The 20,222-nt window shown below is 36.8% G+C and overlaps 1 protein-coding gene across 3 annotated transcripts; it reads right to left on the bottom strand.

The window, feature by feature from the left end:
- Positions 1-447: 447 nt before the first annotated feature.
- LOC113712627 (uncharacterized) lies at positions 448-20,037 on the bottom strand. Of its 3 annotated transcripts, XM_072067344.1 has the most exons (39): positions 19,476-20,037; positions 18,812-18,900; positions 18,280-18,379; positions 17,887-17,994; positions 16,816-16,932; positions 16,245-16,395; positions 15,752-15,999; positions 15,453-15,641; positions 14,859-14,935; positions 14,641-14,758; positions 14,075-14,158; positions 13,777-13,872; positions 13,514-13,615; positions 12,521-12,589; positions 11,939-12,034; positions 11,756-11,863; positions 10,930-11,043; positions 10,692-10,775; positions 9,908-10,036; positions 9,290-9,488; positions 9,000-9,143; positions 8,849-8,892; positions 8,478-8,561; positions 8,295-8,363; positions 8,146-8,222; positions 7,558-7,627; positions 6,667-6,816; positions 5,553-5,594; positions 5,205-5,349; positions 4,988-5,052; positions 4,837-4,902; positions 4,121-4,214; positions 3,527-3,563; positions 3,356-3,413; positions 3,160-3,270; positions 2,348-2,415; positions 1,345-1,411; positions 1,193-1,261; positions 448-902 (listed from the first exon to the last, which is right to left on the bottom strand). In XM_072067344.1, the coding sequence occupies exons 1-39, from the start codon at positions 19,536-19,538 to the stop codon at positions 816-818; spliced, it is 3,888 nt and encodes a 1,295-aa protein (XP_071923445.1). In that variant the 5' UTR covers positions 19,539-20,037; the 3' UTR covers positions 448-815. The 3 variants fall into 3 exon arrangements, 2 of the variants coding, with proteins under 2 accessions (XP_071923445.1, XP_071923446.1); XM_072067345.1 differs by lacking the exons at positions 448-902; positions 1,193-1,261; positions 1,345-1,411 and adding an exon at positions 1,996-2,157 and having other exon boundaries at positions 19,476-19,688; XR_011821895.1 differs by lacking the exons at positions 448-902; positions 1,193-1,261; positions 1,345-1,411; ... (3 more) ...; positions 3,527-3,563; positions 4,121-4,214 and having other exon boundaries at positions 4,865-4,902; positions 4,988-5,086; positions 19,476-19,688.
- Between the last annotated feature and the right edge of the window lie 185 nt (positions 20,038-20,222).

Here is a 20,222-nt window from a genome sequence, read left to right as displayed (position 1 = left end):
AATCTTGTCCCGGGTTGCATCAAAGATGACAGAGTCATCACTGCCACCGGCTTAGCAGCGAGAGAGGTCTTCATTCAGTGCCCGTCATATTGACTTGCGCCTCGGATCCTCTTATTTAGAAGCTTATTTCGTAGTTCTTGCTCCACACTACTAAATATGAGTTATCTGCTTTTTCTTCCAGTGTTTACTTTCCTCATACCGCAACGACGCCGGTGGAAATTCAACTAGAAGTGACGAGAAACACAAGCGTACGTCCATCTTATGCCATCAATTTCATGATGCTGGTTTAGAATATTTCTCTACATCCAAGAAGAAGAGAATAGAACACCTGCACTTCATTTTTGAAGTTACAAAATGCTTCCTAAGCTCAGGCCTGCAATACTCGTTTAAAGCTTCCAAACTAAACAGTTGCATATAGAGCAACCAAGGCAGAAGGAGGTCGGCATGGAGATCTCAAAAAAGGGAGTGGTATTAAGTATTAACTCAACTCGAACATTTTAGCTTGGAAAGACAACTTCGATGAGTAGCCATGCCCACTGGATACAAAATTTTTCTAGAAATATCAATCCATTCTCTTGCTGAGTAAGTTTCTTGTGCAGTACATGCTTGTTCTGGTAAGCTCCTGGCATATTTATATCTTTTCTCATCCTCCCTTTGTCAGAAGAACGCTGTATTTCTAGCCTCTAAATCTACCTTGTGTGTTGCAATGTTTTACAGCTGATTAAGTACAACTATGGCAATTAAACAAAACTTCTCTTCCCCCAAGAGAGACCACCAAAAACAATGGTTAAAGAGAGGGGGGGCAGCAGATTATGTTAGATTTGTGATGAAGTAGATGGCCGATCCTCTTGCTTCTCTATTAGCACACATCTTGATGGTGGACCAAACAAGCTCAAGAGTACCTGCAAGACAGACGACAGTTTGTGACAGTAGTTACCATGCCAAAGTGCAGCTCCAGCAAAAGATGCAACTTCTTGTGCCATGAGATCCATTAGATCACATATTTTAAGGGGCCACCTTATTCTATGCATTATGTGGCAGTAAAAGACCAAATTACTTTTGTTACTCTAGTCAATGAACAGTATAAAGTATAATTCTACCCCGAGGAAACAGAATCACTAAGATCAGGCATGCAGGCCAATCCCAAATTCTCATAAAAACCAATATATACAGGAGAGAGCAAGGATCTTACAGGTAAAAATACTAGTCCATGCAAAAAACCTAGAAGTACCAAGGCCAGATACATTTTGAAGTAGTAAACCTGAAAAGTTCAGGACAATGTTAAAAATAATAAAGACAGAATGGTCCATTATACGCACAAATGTTATCGTGCAATTTACTAACCACAAAAACTTCCGTCCTTGAGAAGCAAAGGACCAGCACACCGACAAGTTTTGTAAGAGTGATTCCACTGAAAACAAAGAACAAAAGTCGCATTTTATCAATTGGGCCAGACTGGGAACAAGATGATACCGGTGAGGCTCTAATTGGAGAGGAAAGAGTGCATCAATCTATAATAGTCTCGCACCAAGTCAGTTATTCAAGCATTATAAAATAATAAAGTACACAATTGATTGTTTTATAGCCTAAGTTCAAGAATATCAGTTCTCCGAGTCAAAAGTATCATGTACAGCACAATAACCCTATAAGAAATTTGTAGAAATTTTGCTTTAGAATATATTACCACACAAGAAAAACAATTATGTTTTCTTCTAGTAACAACCTTTAGAGTCCAAGCTAAATATTGTTAAAGTAGAACAGCCACTTTGAACAACTGAGCCAAATTATGTAAGAGCATTAAAAACTAGTACAGTAAGTCGAATAATTTCTTGACCCATATAGCCAGAGGAGCCTCGTAATAAGCTGAAATAACCTAAGGACAAATCCACCTTATCTTGCCAACACAAATGAAACACAATGATACACAGAACTGGTTGATTTGAGTATGACAAAATATTATCCTGCCTTCCAACTGCCAAAAATATTTTACAGATGACAAGGGAAAGAAGCAACCATTGATTACATGACCGATGAAGTTGGACTTTCACCAGTCAATAGTAAAAGATGCTTCCAAAGAAGATAATTGGCAGTTTTACATCCTGACCAAGTGATATTGTGAATATCATATGCCTCTACCTCAATTCCAATGCAATCACCCTGCTTTTGCCCAATAACAGAACAAGAATCTTTTTCTGATTATTTGTGCACAAAAAAGACGATAATATCAAATTTAAAATGTATATAATAATATTCTTGCGACAACAGATCATACATTACTTACTAGGTCTAGAACATGCAGCATAAAAGGAAAGCAAATCTCAAAAATCAGAAAGCAGGCAAAATAAACCTGAAAACAGAAGCTCCCATTGTTGTCAAAGCATCCTTCATCCGTTGGTTTCTGTCTCCACTACTTACCTGCAAATAAATCCAACAAAAAAGGTAACCAAGGTTGGTCATTGCATTAATTAAATGAATCCAAACAGAAATGACAATATAAGAGACAAAGGCCTCATGCAAATGAGCAAGGGCAAACTAAATCATTGAACAGCTAAACCCAATTTTAGACAAATTAAAAATTCTATACCCTATTACTTTAGTCATGTATAAGTAGTTTCAGAACAAGTAAAATATCCAATACTTGCAACTTTTATTAACTTCAAAGGTTCAAGACTGCCTAGGTAACTACTGTATTTAATGGCAGGCATATCTATATGCTGACAAAAATTTGTGGGAGAGTATAGCAATAGGTAAAATGAAAAAGCAAACAAGATAATCTTCCTTTGGGTATCTTTAAATTTTAGTTAAACACTCTCACGTACTTGCATTGTGATGGCCAAAAATGACATGCGTTTGTTTCTCCTCGTTTTACCAATCATGCCTGACTTCAATAACTCACTGTTTTTAATTTTCTTTTTTTTTTTTAGCAGGGGATGGGCGGGGCTTAAGAAGCAGGGAAGAGAAGGGAGAGTTGAACCCAGAACCTCTAATTCCGGGGGTCTCGACCCTAGCCACTAGACCAAGGCCTCCTCAGCAAATAAAACAAAAACAAGAATGAATCCCATCCCTTAAGGACAAGGAAAGAAAAGTATAAAAAGGATAAGAAGTTAATAATGGAAAGTAAGTTAGCGCAGAGTGGAAAAGTGGAATCGGAAAACTGACCAAGAAAGCATGTGTTATATGCACACAAAACTCAACAGCAATACCAACTGACATCACAAGGTTGACAACAGAGACTGCATTCAGTTGGATATTCAAGATTGCCATAACACCCTGCAGAATATTGGTGTATAGAACTGAAGTTAAATGGCTTCAAGAAAAAAGTTCCACAATTTGTGTGTTCAAGATACAAATGTACCATAAGGTCCACCACGATCATTGCCAGCACAAGTAAAATGATTGCTGAAGTCCACAAACTATACATGGAATGAACAAGAGATAAAATGATAAAACTTCTTGGTATGAACACATTCAATTGTATCAAGGAGGGTGAAGAGTAATACAAAAAGAAAGGGCCAAAGCCGCTTACCTACAAGTGATTACCAGGCAGACAATGAAAACTGCACCTGTTAGAAAAATCACATCTGATGATTAAAGCCTCAACAAATTGGGAGGGGAGGGAAGAACAAAAACCATATACATCACCAAAAGTTCTATTTTAAAAAAATTTACTAAGAAAGTTTCATATGATTGATCCCAAGTCGTGTTCATTGCTTAGGCATCACAACTCAAAATGATGATTGATCCAACTTGTCCCCTTAACTGAAGGCCCATCTCATCACATGCATTTTTCACGAGGACAATATATGTGCACCCTTTTGGGCAGTATTGCAATTAACGTTTCATATCAGGAAATAAACAGCGAACTCTTTCAATGAAGAGAAAGTATAATGAGAAAATATATGTATTAACTGAGAGGGGCCATGTCGGGTTAAAAGGCCATTAGCATCATAGCAGAAAAATACAGCAAATAGCAAAGATTGAGAACTTGAAAGATATTAGATTTTCATTTTCAATTTTTTCCCCATTCTTGACTATCAGACACACTCAATCAAACTTAAAGTCAAGTCAATGCAGGCATATATACTTCACTTTAACAGAAGAAAATAGTTACATCACATACCAATTGCTATCACGAGGTTGATTATTGCTGTCCTCCAAATATTAAGATATTGTTCAAAGAACATGTAAAATACAGCATAAGGGAAGATCTCAATCTGCAAGACCAAAATGTGCACAATGTTGATAACGCATTAGAAGTCCAGAAAGTTGCAGCCTCCCAGAACATTCTGCGAGCACGTTTGGGCATAAAGGTGTGCATGTGCATATTTCCTTTTGGTGAAGAAAATGAAAAGGACCTGCTTTATGTATGTACCACACTAGATTTTAGATTCTTTGAGAAGCAAAGACACCATATATTGTTGTTGCTGCAATATCCACTATATAGAAGGTCTAGTTGATTTTCATATTGCTAATGGATGCAAAGAGTAAATATGTAAAGGACAAACAGAATAAGCTTTTTGGTATGTCAAATTATACCTAGTATTTTGCATGTCATCTGACTTAGTCTGGGTTAAATGCACTGTACCTACTGAAAAAAAAAAAAAGAGCACCATACCTATCTGTGCACAGAAGATAATAGTACAATATCTAGAACAGAATAGTGAAGATAACGAGAGGTAATCAATTAAAATCTGAGCTTAGAAGATAGTATATCATATGCTTTAGAATGCTGCTAATGCCAAACAGAAAAGGAAATTTAAAGTTTAATGCTTCAATCCAGCTGAACCGATATCATCGTAATTCGTAGTTAAGGGTATGTTTCTTCAGGGAAGATACCTTTAAGGAATCGGAAACCCTTGAGCTAAAATCACGTGCAGCTCTCATTGAATTGACATAGTCAGTCTGAAAGGACAAGTATTATCAGTGGTGGGAAACTTGTAACAGACCAAATAACCAGAAGGCAAACATAATTGTAAATATGGCATACTTGTTTGTTCAGGGGAGTGTGATATGTACGAAATGCAGATGCTCGAATGACTCCATCCTCATATCCTGATGACAAACTGGCTCACTCAAAACCATGCTTCTAAAAGCAACAATTTATGACATCACTAAGATAGAATTCTACACAGGCAGAGGTCTTATAATTACTTCTGGACAAAAGATTCATGTTTTTCCAGTTAAATAGGATTACAATTATCAACCTTTAAGCTCTATGCTGCTTGTGTAAGCCCCATGCCCTCCCTTTGCACAATCAGCAGAAGGTAGTGCATTAAGGAACCAAGGGAGTTTCTCCCTGAATTGTGTTGTGGATGGACGAGAATTCTGTAAATCTGAGTGGCGAAAACACTGAAAAACTTCAAATATTAGTCAACAGATCTTGCAAACCTCAGCCAACAGCAGTTAGCTATAAAATGATTTACTGGAGTATCATACATGCTTAGCTAAAAAATGTGGAGTAGTCTAAAGAGAAATAAATTCCAAATCTACTAATTCATACAATTGTCCAATTAAATCTAGATCCATGCAGCTGTATTAGGAAAGCATCTTACCGTTGTACAATCCTTGCATACTCCATTCGAGGTACAAGGAGGCTGCAAGGAAACATCCATATTCATTCACCAAGTAATTGGAAAACGCACCAGACATAACTAATGAACGATTATTAAAAATTGCAGTGAAAGGTATCCAATGAATGAACATATATTGCATCACAGGTTTTTTGCCACATATTGTAACCTTCCTCCAAATGAACCCCAAAACTGAAATAAATATGAAATTTCTATCCACCGCTGGTGAATTTTCAATGGTTATTGCAAATGGGGCTGTGTGGAAGACAAACTGAATGCACCATTTTATTTGCAGAAAAGAAAAGGAGAAAAAAAGGAAAAACCTTAGTACAAATTTTAAGCATCTTCATTTGTGCATAGAGATTTATAATATCTAGCTGCACAGAATTAATTTGAAAATCCTTCATATCTGTTGGAATGGGGGTTTGGGGCATGTGCCCCCCCATGAGGTATTCAATGCGTTCAGCTGGATTCTTCACGAAGTGCTAGTGCCAAAGACCACAAATCTGCCATTTTGAGAAGCTCACTATAATTTATGCAAAACTTACCAGAGCAACTCAATTACCTACAAGCCCGAGAGACCAAGCTAATCAATTTGAGTAAATAAAGTTGGGGGATAACATTTACTCCACTATGGTCAAGAGACGCCCTTTCAATAATAATAGAAAGGCTCTTTCAATTTCCTATATAAACATCAATTAGTTTCAGGCAGAGGCTAATTCTATACAATGTTGTATAATGATTTACTTTGACACCAGCTTGCCGCCACACCTAAATTAGCAGTAGGGTCTAAGGTGGTATTAGCTCCAACCCATCACTTCATAAACCAGTTCTCCACTTGCAAAATCTGAAACTCAAATTAAAAAGGGAACAAGGAAAAGCGGAAAAAAAAAGGACCAACATGCACCACCATCCTCTCATCTTTAGAAAAGAAATATGTGTTCAGAATATTAGTTGGGGGATTTTCGAGGCATCTTAACGTGAAAGTCGGACTATAAATTCAGAAAGGAAGAATATCATTTACAGGTAAATGATGCATTGGATGAAATGGCAAGAAACCCATTTCATAATGTACACTAGCACAAAATAGTTAGACCTGGTCATCCGGAGGGCAATAACTTTCATTCGTGAATTTCCTGCAGCAGCCAAAAGCTTCTGGAGATAACCATACAAGAAAGTCATCAAGCCAGGAAGCAGCAGGTTTTGCAATGTAACTTGTCTCTGGTACTAAAGATGCTCTGGCAATCTGCAGAAGACGGCAATTTGAAGACTTTTGAATGTTAAATCACATAACAGGGGAAAAATATAGGGTTCAAGCTGGAAAAAGATTAGTTTCAGGTCATCATGGCACATTAGAACTAAGAAAAATAGTGAAGCAAATTAGGGGTGGAAAGGGGTAATGATATTCAAACACCCTTTGAACATTTTCTTAGGTAAAATAATCAGCATGTATAGTAGAACATACATATAGGATTGTACAAAAAGCTAAACGTGATGTAAAAATATCACTAATGTGGAAAATATTGTGCAATTAGTTTTATACAAAAGTCGGTAGTTGAAGGTATGGAGTACATATCCTATCATGTACAAGGAAATGAAAAAGAAACTCTGCAAATTTACAGAGTTTTGCTGGCATTGTAGAGTCTCAGGTCACTTTTCAGCTTAATAGTGCAAGTTGCCTACAAGCTAAAATCAACTTTTGTTTTCCACAGTCAACTCTTGATCAAGAAAAGTGGATGAAAGGATTCAATTGAATCAATAAATTCAAAGTCTCAGTTCAAATCAAATATTGGTTGGCAAAAAAAAAAAATGATTTGATTAATACAGGAAGATGGTGGCTGCCCAAAAGTTTCTAATATATCTTTTACAACCTCAAACCACAAGGTAATGCAGGCTGAAATGGAAACATATGCCTCGTACCTAACCTTTGAAGCTCAAAACCAAATCTATTTGAAATTATACAATCCAAGCTAAGGCAGAAATATACCTCATTTAAAAGTGATTCTGAATCACATTGACTGATAGAGCACAACTGATTAGTTTGTCTTGATTCTGAACTGAGGATTTACAAAACATCAACATGTTACGATATTTGATACTTGAGTCAGGACCAAGTTATGGATTATGAATGGCACTTGATCCTTTCAACATGAATATACAGCAGTATTCAATAAGTAATAGCCAATCGCTTGCTTGTTCATAAAATTTAGTACTTAATAGCGTATTGTATTCTTTCAATGTGTTTGTTACTATAAAGGCATTCCTATTCTTTCTGGGGAGATGGCATGGGATAATCAACATAAAATGCCCTGAAAATTCCGAGGTATTCCAAAAGGAAACCTACCTGCAACTAGAATTAATATAAGGTTTCCAAATGCTTTGCCATTTAGGACTCTTTAAACCTTAAGTTACCATGTTAGACTAAACTCGTTCAATTGCCTATAAGCTAAATCTGACCTCTTTCTCCGCATTCCCTCTTGATCACAAAAAGAAGAGAAAAGGGTTCAATTGAAAACAATCAAATTCGTAGTCTCAGTTCAAATCAGATATAGGTTGATGCACAAAATTAGATTACCTGTAATTATAGTTTTTGACAACAAAATATAATGGTGGTCCAATTCTTAGATACTCTGAGACATTGTTAAAATAACCCTGCAATAAGAGATGCATGTCAAACAGTGTCATGAGTGAACCATGTTCATCAAGACAAGAACATCATCACACCTGAAGATAAGAGTCTCGAGGAAGGACGATTTGTTGTTCCAAACCAGGCTCTATCCTTGTACACAGGGCCTTTTGAGGATGAAATGAAAAAGTAAAATCATCACTCTATGGTAAGGAAAAGTTCGTAGACGTTAAACTTGAGAAACCAAATAAATTGCAGAAACTAAAGGAAGCACAACTTACAATGCTTGCCAACATAAAAGCAAAAAAGGCAGCAATTACAGCCACTTTTACTCCCCAGAGGTTGAGGATGGGAGCATGAATGTCCTTGAAAAGAGAAGACGTAAATAAAGTATATGTCACACGAGGGATCAGGGACAAATAATTAGCCATTGTAAAATACACCAGAAAGTAGCTTACAAGAGATCATAAAACAAGAAGCTAATGCAACATTTATCTTCCCAATTGCTTCAAGCAGGCAAGAGTAGAATTTGATTATTGAAAGGACAAAGTTTTCCATCTTTATTTACTATTTCTTGCTAGTAAGTTAGAGGATATTATTTAATCCTACTGGTGAAGGATTAAAACCCCTAGTTTGGGGGAACATGCCCTACCTTCATATATCGTGCCAGTAATCCTGGTTTTCTCTCATGTACACCTGAAAACTAACCGAACGTCATCATCCAACTTCAAAAACAAAATAGAAATAATATTTAGCCAAACTGGAAAAAAATTTCAAAGCTAAGCAGAAATCCTCATGCATACCACTGTCAGGCTCAGCATTTGAATTGGAGATTTTAATACAAGGGAAACAATCAATTCTGTAATCCTCAGCTCTCAGAAAATCAAAGACAATCAAGGCAACAAATGCAGTAACTTGTAGAAGGAAGTCCAAAAGAACAGCCAATGCTGCAAGAAAAGTGCATGGATGAGTTGAAAAAATAGCCTACAAAAATAATAACTAATAGATGATAGTGTTTATCACTGCAAATGTATCCTTTCCTCAATGGAGCTGTCAGGGAAAAAAAATATTTAGAGCAAGAAAGAAATCTAACCCGCAAACATTGAAAAAACACGACAAGCTGGCATGGGAATAAAACTTCCAACTGCAAAAGCCAAGACTTCAGATAGACTAGCTAGTGTAATAGATGGTCCAACTTCTACAAGTGCATTGCTAATGCGTCCTTCCAACGGCAATTCCAGTGGTTGCCTTTTCACTGCATGCACAAGTATGCACATGTTGTCAACCCCAACCTGATAGAAGAGGGAGGCCATCGGTGAGTCTCAAAGCTACAGAAATTTACTACAATAGAATGATGTAAAGATGAAGTATTAAAACTATGTTTAGGCCTACATATCCAGTCTATCAAAGTCAATCCATTTTCAAGAGTTACCACATGAAATCAGTTAATATGCGCCGTTTGTAAAACAATCGCATTGGAGTAATAGATGTTAATTTACGGTCTGCAGAGAAAATGCCTTCGCTCTACTTCAAAAGCATGTACAAAGTATACTTTTGCAAGATTGAAACAGCAGGTTCAACATAAAGGCCTCAATTGATGCAAACTTATTTGAAAGCTTTCTCATTTAGTAACTTTTGCAAGTACAAAACCACAACTCTCCATGATATGAGATTAATAAGAACAGTGAGGAGAAACATGAATCTGACTTACTGCTAGAACAAGGAAGGGAATGACTTCCATGATAATGAGTGTTGACTTTACTCCAACAGCACTGAAAAAGCCAACAGATCCAAGAACCGATAGGAAAACGAGGATAACTCCTGAAAGACCAAGCAACACCTAAAAGAACAACCAACCACCCAACCAATAGAGATGAATCAATTGTAAAAATCACAATGACTTTCCACCATCTCCATATCCAAGCAAGCTCTTTGGAGAGGAAAAGAGTTGTAAATAAGAAAACGTGAAGTGACCAAGAAACAAGGAAGATGTAGTGAGAAATGCCTTTGCACCAAAATCCAATTGGGGGGAAAAAGTACGTTGATGGAGTATATTCAGTACTGTCTGAATGACCAAGGTATGCATCTATGAAATACAGTCCACCTAGTCTAAATTATGCAAAAGAATGCTCAACAAGATCTTGTTTTTACTTGCAGAAAGGAGATTAGAAGAAAGTTCACACTTCTCCGAAGGGAGGTAAACATACTGACTAAATTTCTAAAAGACTTCAATTATTCCATAAGCCTGACTGAAAACACACTTGTCATGACAGAAAGCTTTAAATATTTCCAATTTACTATAATCCCTGCAAGCTTATAGAGCACAAATGTGATACCAACAGTTTTCAAGGAAAATATGAAATGTCACAATCAGGCATCAGAAAAAACACTAGGAAAAGAAAGACTAGTCTGAACGCTGTTTAAAAAATGGAAGGTAAAGTAGCAAACTTAGCCAAACAAAGAAAAACAATTGAACTCTATCCGTACTTCTATACCTTGGATGAAATATAGTACGAAGTGAATCGAGGTGTATCCCCTAGTGTTAATGATATGTAGGCAAACATCACAAGATAGCTTATCTGGAAAAAAAAAATGATAATTCAAACCATAAGCAGAGAGGGAAGAGATGAAAAAATGAAAAATCCATCTCATTTTATGAAAGTACATGCAAACATTATCTCAAACAATTTACTAGTGAAGCAAGAAGGGCCTAGGGACAATTGACCAGGTTACCAAGATAGTAATGACATCTGCAGTGCTTTCTCTTTTCAGTTCTTCCTCAATAGAGCTCTCTGATGAAAAGGCAAGGGTCAAATTCTTGGATTGCACCATAGGCAAGAGTTCTTCCTGCACAATTGTAAGCAGTTCGAAGTTCAGGTTCACCTCACAGTCTCATATCACTATACATATATGCAGTGTGTGTGTGTGTGTGTGTGTAAGAGAGAGAGAGAGGGAGAGCGAGCAAACTAAATGAGTTAAAAATAAGTACTTGAAATAGTTCTGGATTACCAAACAACTATGACTACTATCTATGGGTGATCTATTTTCAAATGATGCCTAACAAGTCAAATCCTTGCAAATTCTCAGCCTATTCAGCAATTTGTCAGTTAGTGGGTATCCAACTCTCCATCTTATATCTTCTTAAAGTCTGAATCAAGATTATCCAGACCATTTGGGTTGCAAGAATATTTCCAATTTCTGGAGCTAAACATTTCACTAATTCCTTAATCATGATATCTATCAACTACTGTTCACGTGATGCAACTCTTGCTCTTCCTTTTTCCTTAGCCACAAATCAACATATTCGTGATAATTATCCTTAGATTGATATCACTCTTTCACCTATTGAAGCAGATGGTTAAGCTTTTAATATGCTAAACTCCAAATTCAAGGATTTCAACATTGTTCAGTTGATAAATTTGTCAACCACCAAATCCAAAAATAGTTACTTTAAGTAAGAAAATAAAGTGAAAAGCACAGAAGTTAAAGTATCCCCAATGTTTCAACAAAATTAGTGCTTTCAGCAAATTTACAAAGCAACAAAGATAAGAGATGAAACCTTCGCTAATTGAACAAAGGCTTTTTCCCAGGCCACAGCCTTCTTTGTCTCATTGCCCTCTTTGTCAACCACGTTGTTTACAGGATACGTCACAACGAAAGCAGAAGCCTGTGTCAGAAACAAGCTATGCTGTTGCTATGTGCTTGACCATTTTTGCAAATTTGATCAGAGGAGAAAAACTACCTCAGAATAATTGTTTCCAGAGAAACCGCCAAGCGCAGTACTTGGATCAAGTGGAGCTTTAAATGCACTCATACATGTGTCAGCTGAGGTATATTGCTAAACGATAACCCAAAGTGGGTGTTAGTCGTAGTTATTTGCCAAATAACGAAAAGTACATGAATTTTTTTTTTTTGGGTTGTTGGGGGGGGGGGGGGGGGAAGGAATTTTGCTCCTGCAGGAATGTTGTATATTTCAGCTTTCTGTTCAAAATAGTGGAATCTGGGTACTCTGAAATAAATACAAGATAAAAATTTCTTGGTAGGATCAAACTCATTTTTCATCCTTGAAACCCCAGATAAAAATGTCAGCTCCAAGGACTTAATAGTTAACCCATTTAAGCTATCTTCAAATGGTCTACCATCAAGAAACAATGTTTCATGTACACAAAACCTGTCAAAATTGTGTTATGGAACATTTGATACAATTAAATACCAAGCAAGTTCTTTAAATGGCCATCCCCGTCCCCCAGAAGAAAAAGGAAGACAACTTATGAAAGGTTTTTTGTGGTTATTACATTATTAAGGTGGATAAGCAAGAATGTACCTGAAAACAGTACTCAACATGTCCAATGCCCCCAAAGTTATCATAGTTCTCGGGCTTCATTTTGAAATACTACAAAACAAGAGCCGTGTAAGTTGGAAGACCTGGGAACATATTAGCTTTAACGACATACGGAAACTGAATAAAACAACATAGATTTGATATCATGCCAAACATCAGCAGAAAGACAAATGAAACTGCTGAGTTAAAATCATGATATTCATATGTGGTCTTCAGATTAGACAAAGAAACTAAAAGTCACCTAGTGCAAAGTACAAAACAAAATTTTTAACAATTGCAATAGATGACATTTTTCCCAAACAAAAGTGACTGTTTGTGAAAATCTACAAAATAAATTCATTCAGTTTGCTTATATGTCCTAACTACAAAATTCAAAAATTATATGCAACGAAGTGAATCATATCACCCTTACACATCCAGTATTTAATTGAGTGTCATCGCTCCACCAAAAAAGAAAAAAGTATATGATCATGGAAGTCCAGCATTTCACAAACTCTTTCTTGAAGCTTTTCCCTATTCAGAACCAAAAACGGATATCCACCAGTGGGAGCAACCATTTTTACCCAAAATTAAAATGAGAAAACCACTATTTGTTCTTCACTTCATCATCTACAATATTTAAACCCAAGCTAATCGTGTTACCTAAAGCAGTCAAACTTATCTATGCAGTTTACATGATAGAATTCACACAAATAATGCTTTAAGACAGATCTTAGATCAATTGTGATATGTTTCTAGTAATATGCTGATCTTCCATAAGGTATTGCTTCATTTTCCACCACATATCATTCATATCTTAAGATGATGATTGCTTTTCTGTTAAGACAATTATGCTATCATTCTGTAGATAAAAACCATAATTCCCCCTGATCACATCTTATAGACAATTGAAAAACATAGTCGTTTATGCCCCTTGTTAACACCCATACAAAGGTCCACCGGCAAAGACTGTTACTGTTTGTGAGATTATGGTACCTGGAGAACGCTTTGTGTTGCACAATCTTGGCCAAGTGGCTTCATGCAAATGTCCGTCAAAGAAACCATGGAACCAGAATAATTAGCTTGAATTGCATCTACCTATCAAATGAAGCAAATTTAGTTTCTTGGGGCATATAAACCTGACCAAGTTGCATCATGGTCAAAGTATTAAAAGCCCAAGCTTCAAAAAATGCTCTAGAGGTCTTACTTAAATTAACTGAAGATATAATGTACAAACGGCAACAACTACAATCATCTACCTTCTTTTGGATATCAAAAAGCAACTTTATATTGTCTTCTGTAACTATACTTGGTCGCTTTCCATGTGCTGTGTCAGGAATGGTTGCAATTATGAGCTGCAAAATGAATAAGGCATTTATTGTTTTGAGTCAGGCTAAAATTTTGAGGAAATGTGGACTTGTTACAGAAAGTTTTAAGCAACTTTCACATCCAGAATTCATTAAAAAAGGAGAAACAACTACAAAAAGTACTAAGTTGACAAAACTACAGATTGATAATTAAAAAAAAAAAAAAAAAAAAGAGCAAACGATATAGAACCTGCTCAATTCTATAAAAGGGGGCTAGGTGGTTGTCAAAGAACTCTTTCTCCTGAGCAGCTCTACTCCCGGGTCCTACCCACAGCTGAAAGAGCAGGTCATTAAATTTCCACAAGATGCACCTTTTTATTTTAAAAGAAAAAAAAAACACTTTATTGACATTGAACAATGATTTGCTTTGAAGCAGTGGAAGAAAGTTCACTTGTTGTGTAAGCATTGGTAAACCAAATAGTCCAATATTCAATAACTCCTAATCCGTTAAATCAAATAATAAGCCATTTCTGACAATCTCGCACACAGTTATATGTAATGCTCCAGACAACTAGTGAACCCAACACCAGAAACATTGGAAAATCTTCATTTCATCCCAAGACAAAAGTCAGAACAAAATGTTTACAGGAGCCTAATGGGCACCAAAATCACAGAAATCTTTTTTCATCCCAAAAAATGTCTCCAATAAAATTTGCTACAACCACAAGGATCTTAGAAACTGAGAATTCAGAAGAATTTTGACCAAACAGTGAGAAAGGAACCCAGTAAGTATAAAAAGCTTTACTAGCACTGTACCTTCTCTGGCCTTGTCTCTACTTGAAAACGAATCAAGCCTAAGCAAAGTACAAAAACAATAGCTAACGAAGAACACAAGACAAGAATTGGATTTCTAGCAACCCATGTTCCATATTTCCTGAAATACAAAATTGCAACCAACCACATTAATGCGTCAATCTCTGGAACACCATACTAGCAAAGTCTTGATCAAAACTAATACTATGACTAGAAATCACCTGTAAAATTTTGCTAAGAATCCTTGCACAATTGACAGTTGCACACCGTTTGTAATTTGAGGGACATCCTCAAGCATCTGGAGAACCAAAGGTGTATGTGGTCAATCATACTTGTTAGAGTAATCTTTTAGAATCCCAAAAGGTGCAAAGCCAATGGAGGAGATAAAATCACCTAGCATAAATCTAGAAACGTATTAGGAAATAGGAACATGAAATCATGAAGAAATAAACATCAAAGTATCTAAAATGACCATAAATTATCCACTGTAGGGAGTGAAGTTGCAGCAAACATGTTCTCCACCATGAATTTTTTCTTTCTAAAGATATTCATGTGGACAAATGCAATTGGAAACAAATAGCAAACAAAGATTTTCTGAAAGTTCTTGTTATAAAGTGAAACTGCAGAGAAATAATTGGGATTTGAAAACTGTTCAGATCTATCTAGCAACAATTATCATCAATTAACATGGCATATACAATTTTTTTCATCATCAATTACGTGGTTAAAATCTAAATATCAGAATGTTAAGAAGGTATAGTATCCTTGAACAAAATAAGTGAACAAAGTATATATAGCTCAAAGTAGGTAAACACCTGCATGGGAATATTCTCATCTTTCTGATTGTTGACATGACGAACAACACCAATATTGGTAACACTAACCAATGGTTTAGTTCTGGACACAGGGGCTCTTTCTTTTTTCCTGTGCCAAAACCCCCATCCAAGAAACACTGAAACGAGTACTATGTACAGTATTGCTACAGCAACTTCAATGCACTTTGCCTGCATTGCACATGATCTCTCAGCATCAACTTCCCACAGCAAGAAACATAACAGTTCTCAACCTGACTATTCTACGAGAATTTGCACAAACAGTCACATAAATATATCACCTTGATGGACCCAATTCTCACTGAACAGGAACGTTTTGCATGAGAAGCAGGAGAAGCAGAGGCAGAGCAGACAGGAGATGCAGGACAATCACCGCAAGAACAGCCTAGTGAAGTGTCACTGCATGAATATGTGGAGACATTCATGGGTTTCATTCCAGATGAATCAGGAGCAGCAGAGCGAAAGTTGATTGCATATGGTGATCCTGGAACCCCAAGTGGTGCTCGCCGGCCAATAAATGCATACCAATCTGCTAAGAATTAGTAATCGGTAAATATTCAAAAAGTAATGAATAAAATAAGAACGCTATCCAACTATCTAAAGCTACCAGCAACCGAGAATTGTCTTCAAAATTTGAACCACCAGAAAAGATCTGATAGAAAACTGTAGATTCCAGAGAAAGTGCTCAACTATGAAAAGAAACATAAACACACAGATGCATCCACGCATGCATCTGATCTAAATGTCCTCTAAAGCAAAGGAAAGGAGGTTCACCTCTAAAATTTTTAGCACCAGCACCAATGAACTCTATGGCTCGACTATTCATGGTACCGAACTTTACATCCTTGCAGGATTCAAACATTCCCTCCCCAAAACTGTCAGTAATAAAGAAGTCAATCCCACCAACTGTCGAATTTTTTCCTATCTGAAACACAATGAAAAAGATGAGATTTGCATAATTGTCACGAGAGGTGCTAAGGCAAAGTTAGCAGCTTGAACTGATAAAAACAATCAGTATTTGCCAACCAAAAGATGGCGTTATTAGTTTTACAAGTGAGTTTGTGTCATAATACTAAAACCTACCAATAAGTCGCATCTGGCAGCCAATTCACCCAACGGGAAATTAAAGCGAGGATAAACACTGGATATATTGACTTGTAGATTCATTTATTTTTATTAAGAAGCTCATCAAGTCTTAGCTGCTCAAACAGTGGCATACTGGTGGATGTTGAGGATCCACAAATATATCTTGCCAAACTAATAGCCTCAAGATTATGCAAAGAATAAATAAACTACGTCGGAAACAAGTTAATAAGGCAACATTTGGAAAAATATCCAGACTAACCTTGTCCACAGAAGTCACATTGATAAACTGACTTTGACTTGGAGAGCACGAAAGTTCACAGAATAAATTCAAAAAATTTCTCAAGCATGCTGGGCAGCCTACAAGAAAAGGGATTGCCTGCAACAAAGTTGTTGATTAGAAACAATTCATCCATTTTCTTTCTTCAGAAAGATAGACTGATGAAGAAAGCAATGACTTTGAGCTGGTATTAGATATAACTTGAGTCAAAAACTGTTACAATAGTTGGCAAAAGCCATAAAATACCAAATTATCCCATGACCAAAAGGCAATGCATGGTGAAAATACAAGGGGAGGAAAAAGTCTACACTATGTACCGAACAGTAGCACTGAGGTATGTGGAGACAGAAGAAAAGTTCTGAAAAGACCAAAAGCTGAGGAAGGGGACAAATACCACAGCACACGGTATTGTTTGGAAGCACTAACTTAGAGCTGTTGCAGATCACAAATCCAAAACTAATTCTCTCTTTTAGTCCTTTTCTTATTAAAAAGAAATTTAGCTATTTTCTGATGGGCTTTAGGAAGAAGCTGCTTTGATCAAATGCAAGCACTCTAGAATTAGCCCATGCTTCATCAAATTTGGAGCGAAGGAATTTACTCGGTCCAAGTTTGATTGGAGTCCAAATACAACGACCATCTCAGATATGCTAATGGTGAATATCACTTCATTTTCAGCAAAAATGCAACAATAACACTTCCAACTAACATGGCATTTCCAATACTGACAGCAGCTATGGCCAAAGAAATTTTAAGACGTTCAAATTTAAAAAGCATGCTGCTGAATCTCCACAGAGCGAAGGGCGTCTAAGCTAAGCTGTCAAGCACAAAATCACATTGCCCCAGAATCTGATCTGCATTTAACAATCTTAGTGAATTTGCTTGCCCTAGAAATAAGGATCAAAACTAGGAGCAGAAGATAACCACTCCTGCTCATTCCCTAACAACTTAGGCAATCAGAGTAATGTATCAGTCTAAATGAAATTAACTAACTCTCCTGCAACATGATCTGCCAAAAATGTAAAACCTAGCAAAAACAGGTAAGAATCATCTTACTTGCTGGACTTGCGTTCTTAAAGTCTCAAATTGAGCCTCCGTACAACAGACATTTCCAGTAATGGTTGGACACAAACTCTGAATCTTTGATGAAAGTAGATCATCTGGCTGTAAAGAATAAGGAGGAACACATTTGTCAACTTCAAAAGACACATACACTTCAGAAACATTGCACAAGAACTGAGTACTTAAGCAGAAACAAGAACAATGCAGTCGCAGAGCTGATAAAATAGAAAAATCAGACGACAATGCAGATGGAAAGTGGTGATAAGAGGATTTATGACAAATAGAACAGCGAACCAAAGTTTAAGGCATGAGAGTCAAAACTATAACAAAGTGCAGTTTCATAATAGCGGGTAACTGAATTATCCATGATATTGCTCAGGTATGTACCTTGACAGATGGGGAACCAAAAGGACAGTTAAGTACTTTGCCATCACTACGTGCTCCACAGATGTCATACATAGCACAGTATCCTTCAGAATGTGTTTGCCTAGTCACCACAAAAATACTGGTAAATTAATTTAGGTCCAGATAAAGGTCGTAGTAGAAGTGCTGCATTCGTATAGCCTTCTTAGCCGCGAAGTAAGACAAGACAAGACAAGCGAATTCTGTTACACTTTATATTCAGCTCCAGTGAAAAAGAATTTCAAGTAGATTCCAGCAAATAGTGCCATTGACACCCATGAATGCATAGCCTTGTCAATGGTGGAGATAATATCTATAATTTGTGCTTTATAGGGCCTAGGGCTTGCATGGACGAAGTTCAAGAATAAAGAATAACCTTCTATAAAGAGCCTCTTCTTGACTCATTACACTCGATTTCGTGTTTTAGACAGAAATGAAAATGAGCATATTTTTAATCTAGTACAGAGCACCAGCAGGTTTACTACTAGCAATAAAGGCAAAGCCATAAATAACTTACCCCAATGTGCCATTGGGAGTCAAAGGAAAGGTTTGGTCAGACCTCTGTGCATCCGCAATAAATAGTAGCAGTACCATAAACCACACTACCTGGAAAAAAAGTAACTCTTTTATTTACAAATATTACGGCACAACTACCAACAACCAACAAAATGGATACCAACACCAAAGATACAGAGACCACCAAGGCTACGTTTCCTACTAAAATTCTACGCTAGCAGTCAAATTTCTATTACGACAAAAATTTGCCAACCCCATCACCCCCTCGCCCTCACAAAAAAAAAAAAAAAAAAAAAAACAAAGGAGCCAGGGGAAACCATTGCTTAATAGACTCCTATTATTACAACATCAAGCACCGAACCTTAGTTTGTATTCTTCGCCCAAAAAAAAAAAATATTAATAAAACCTTACTTTGTATTCAGAGAAGAGAAAATAAAAAGATTGCAACTTGCGATAAGTGGGTAAAAAGCTGGAAAGGAGAGAAGAAGAATAAGTAGGAGGAGGACAAGGCAGGCCACCCCGAAGGATGGATACAACGAATGCAAGCAAAAGCAAAGGAATTATAGCCTTTGCAATGTGGCGAGTTGATTGGGGAGTTGATAGAACATTGATGAAGAAGAAAGTAGAGAGAAATGCAAGAAAGAAGAAGAAGAAGAAATCGTAACCATAAGCATTAGAGGAGGAGGAGGAACAGGAGCCCTGCTAAAACCCAGGGGCAGGAGCCTCATTCTTTCTCTTTTTGCTGTTTTGTATCCTTGGGATGAAGAATGAATATCGAAGACTTGTCCGGAGGGGAATCCCAGGCAGCGGACCTGCTGTGTCCAAAGCAAAAGTGGGAAGCGGTGAATGCCCAGAAGAAGTTTAGGCCTGGCAGGGCATTTGTTGACCTGAGCTGGAAATAAATATGAGCAAGGAGTCCCCTGCTTATTTTATGATGAATATTGAATAGAGAAGAGAATATAAAATAAGAAATTCGGTTTGTGGGGAATCAAGGGAAGTAGTATATTCAGGGGATTGTGGCAAAAAAGCCAAGCGGTAGCAGAAGATCTTGGGATAGAATAATACTAGTACTACTAATATAGAGTAGAAGAAGGATGTCTACTCTGTTATACATGGGACTCTAGGAGTAGAGAGGCGGTCATTCAATTCGATTCATAAAGAGGCTGGAATGCGGAGAGAGAGAGAGTGTGAGTGTCACAGTGTGTGTGTGTGTGTGGACTGAGGACTGAGGAATGGGAGGTTGGGAGCTGAAAACAGTTAGTACTATTTATTATTTGTAATAAAGAAAATGAAAACTGAGATTTGAGCGTTTCGCCTGCTGTATAAATATATATATATATACTCCCTCACTTTTTTTATAATTGACGTTTAAGAAATTTACTCTTAAATACTTTTATCTGTCGTTTTATTAT

This window comes from Coffea arabica, chromosome 10e (assembly GCF_036785885.1).
Source record: "Coffea arabica cultivar ET-39 chromosome 10e, Coffea Arabica ET-39 HiFi, whole genome shotgun sequence".
Classification (NCBI taxonomy): Eukaryota; Viridiplantae; Streptophyta; class Magnoliopsida; order Gentianales; family Rubiaceae; genus Coffea; species Coffea arabica.
This window is presented reverse-complemented; position numbering and strand designations above follow the sequence as displayed.

Bases quoted from the DNA above. Each gene is read 5' to 3' on its own strand.
- LOC113712627 (XM_072067344.1), bottom strand. From the start codon at position 19,538: ATGAGGCTCCTGCCCCTGGGTTTTAGCAGGGCTCCTGTTCCTCCTCCT. The intron at 16,933-17,886 runs GTAAGATGATTC...ACTTTGTTGCAG, and splicing joins TAAGAACGCAAGTCCAGCAA to GCAATCCCTTTTCTTGTAGG. The intron at 14,936-15,452 runs GTGTTTACCTAC...TTGGTTCTCCAG, and splicing joins ATGAGAATATTCCCATGCAG to ATGCTTGAGGATGTCCCTCA.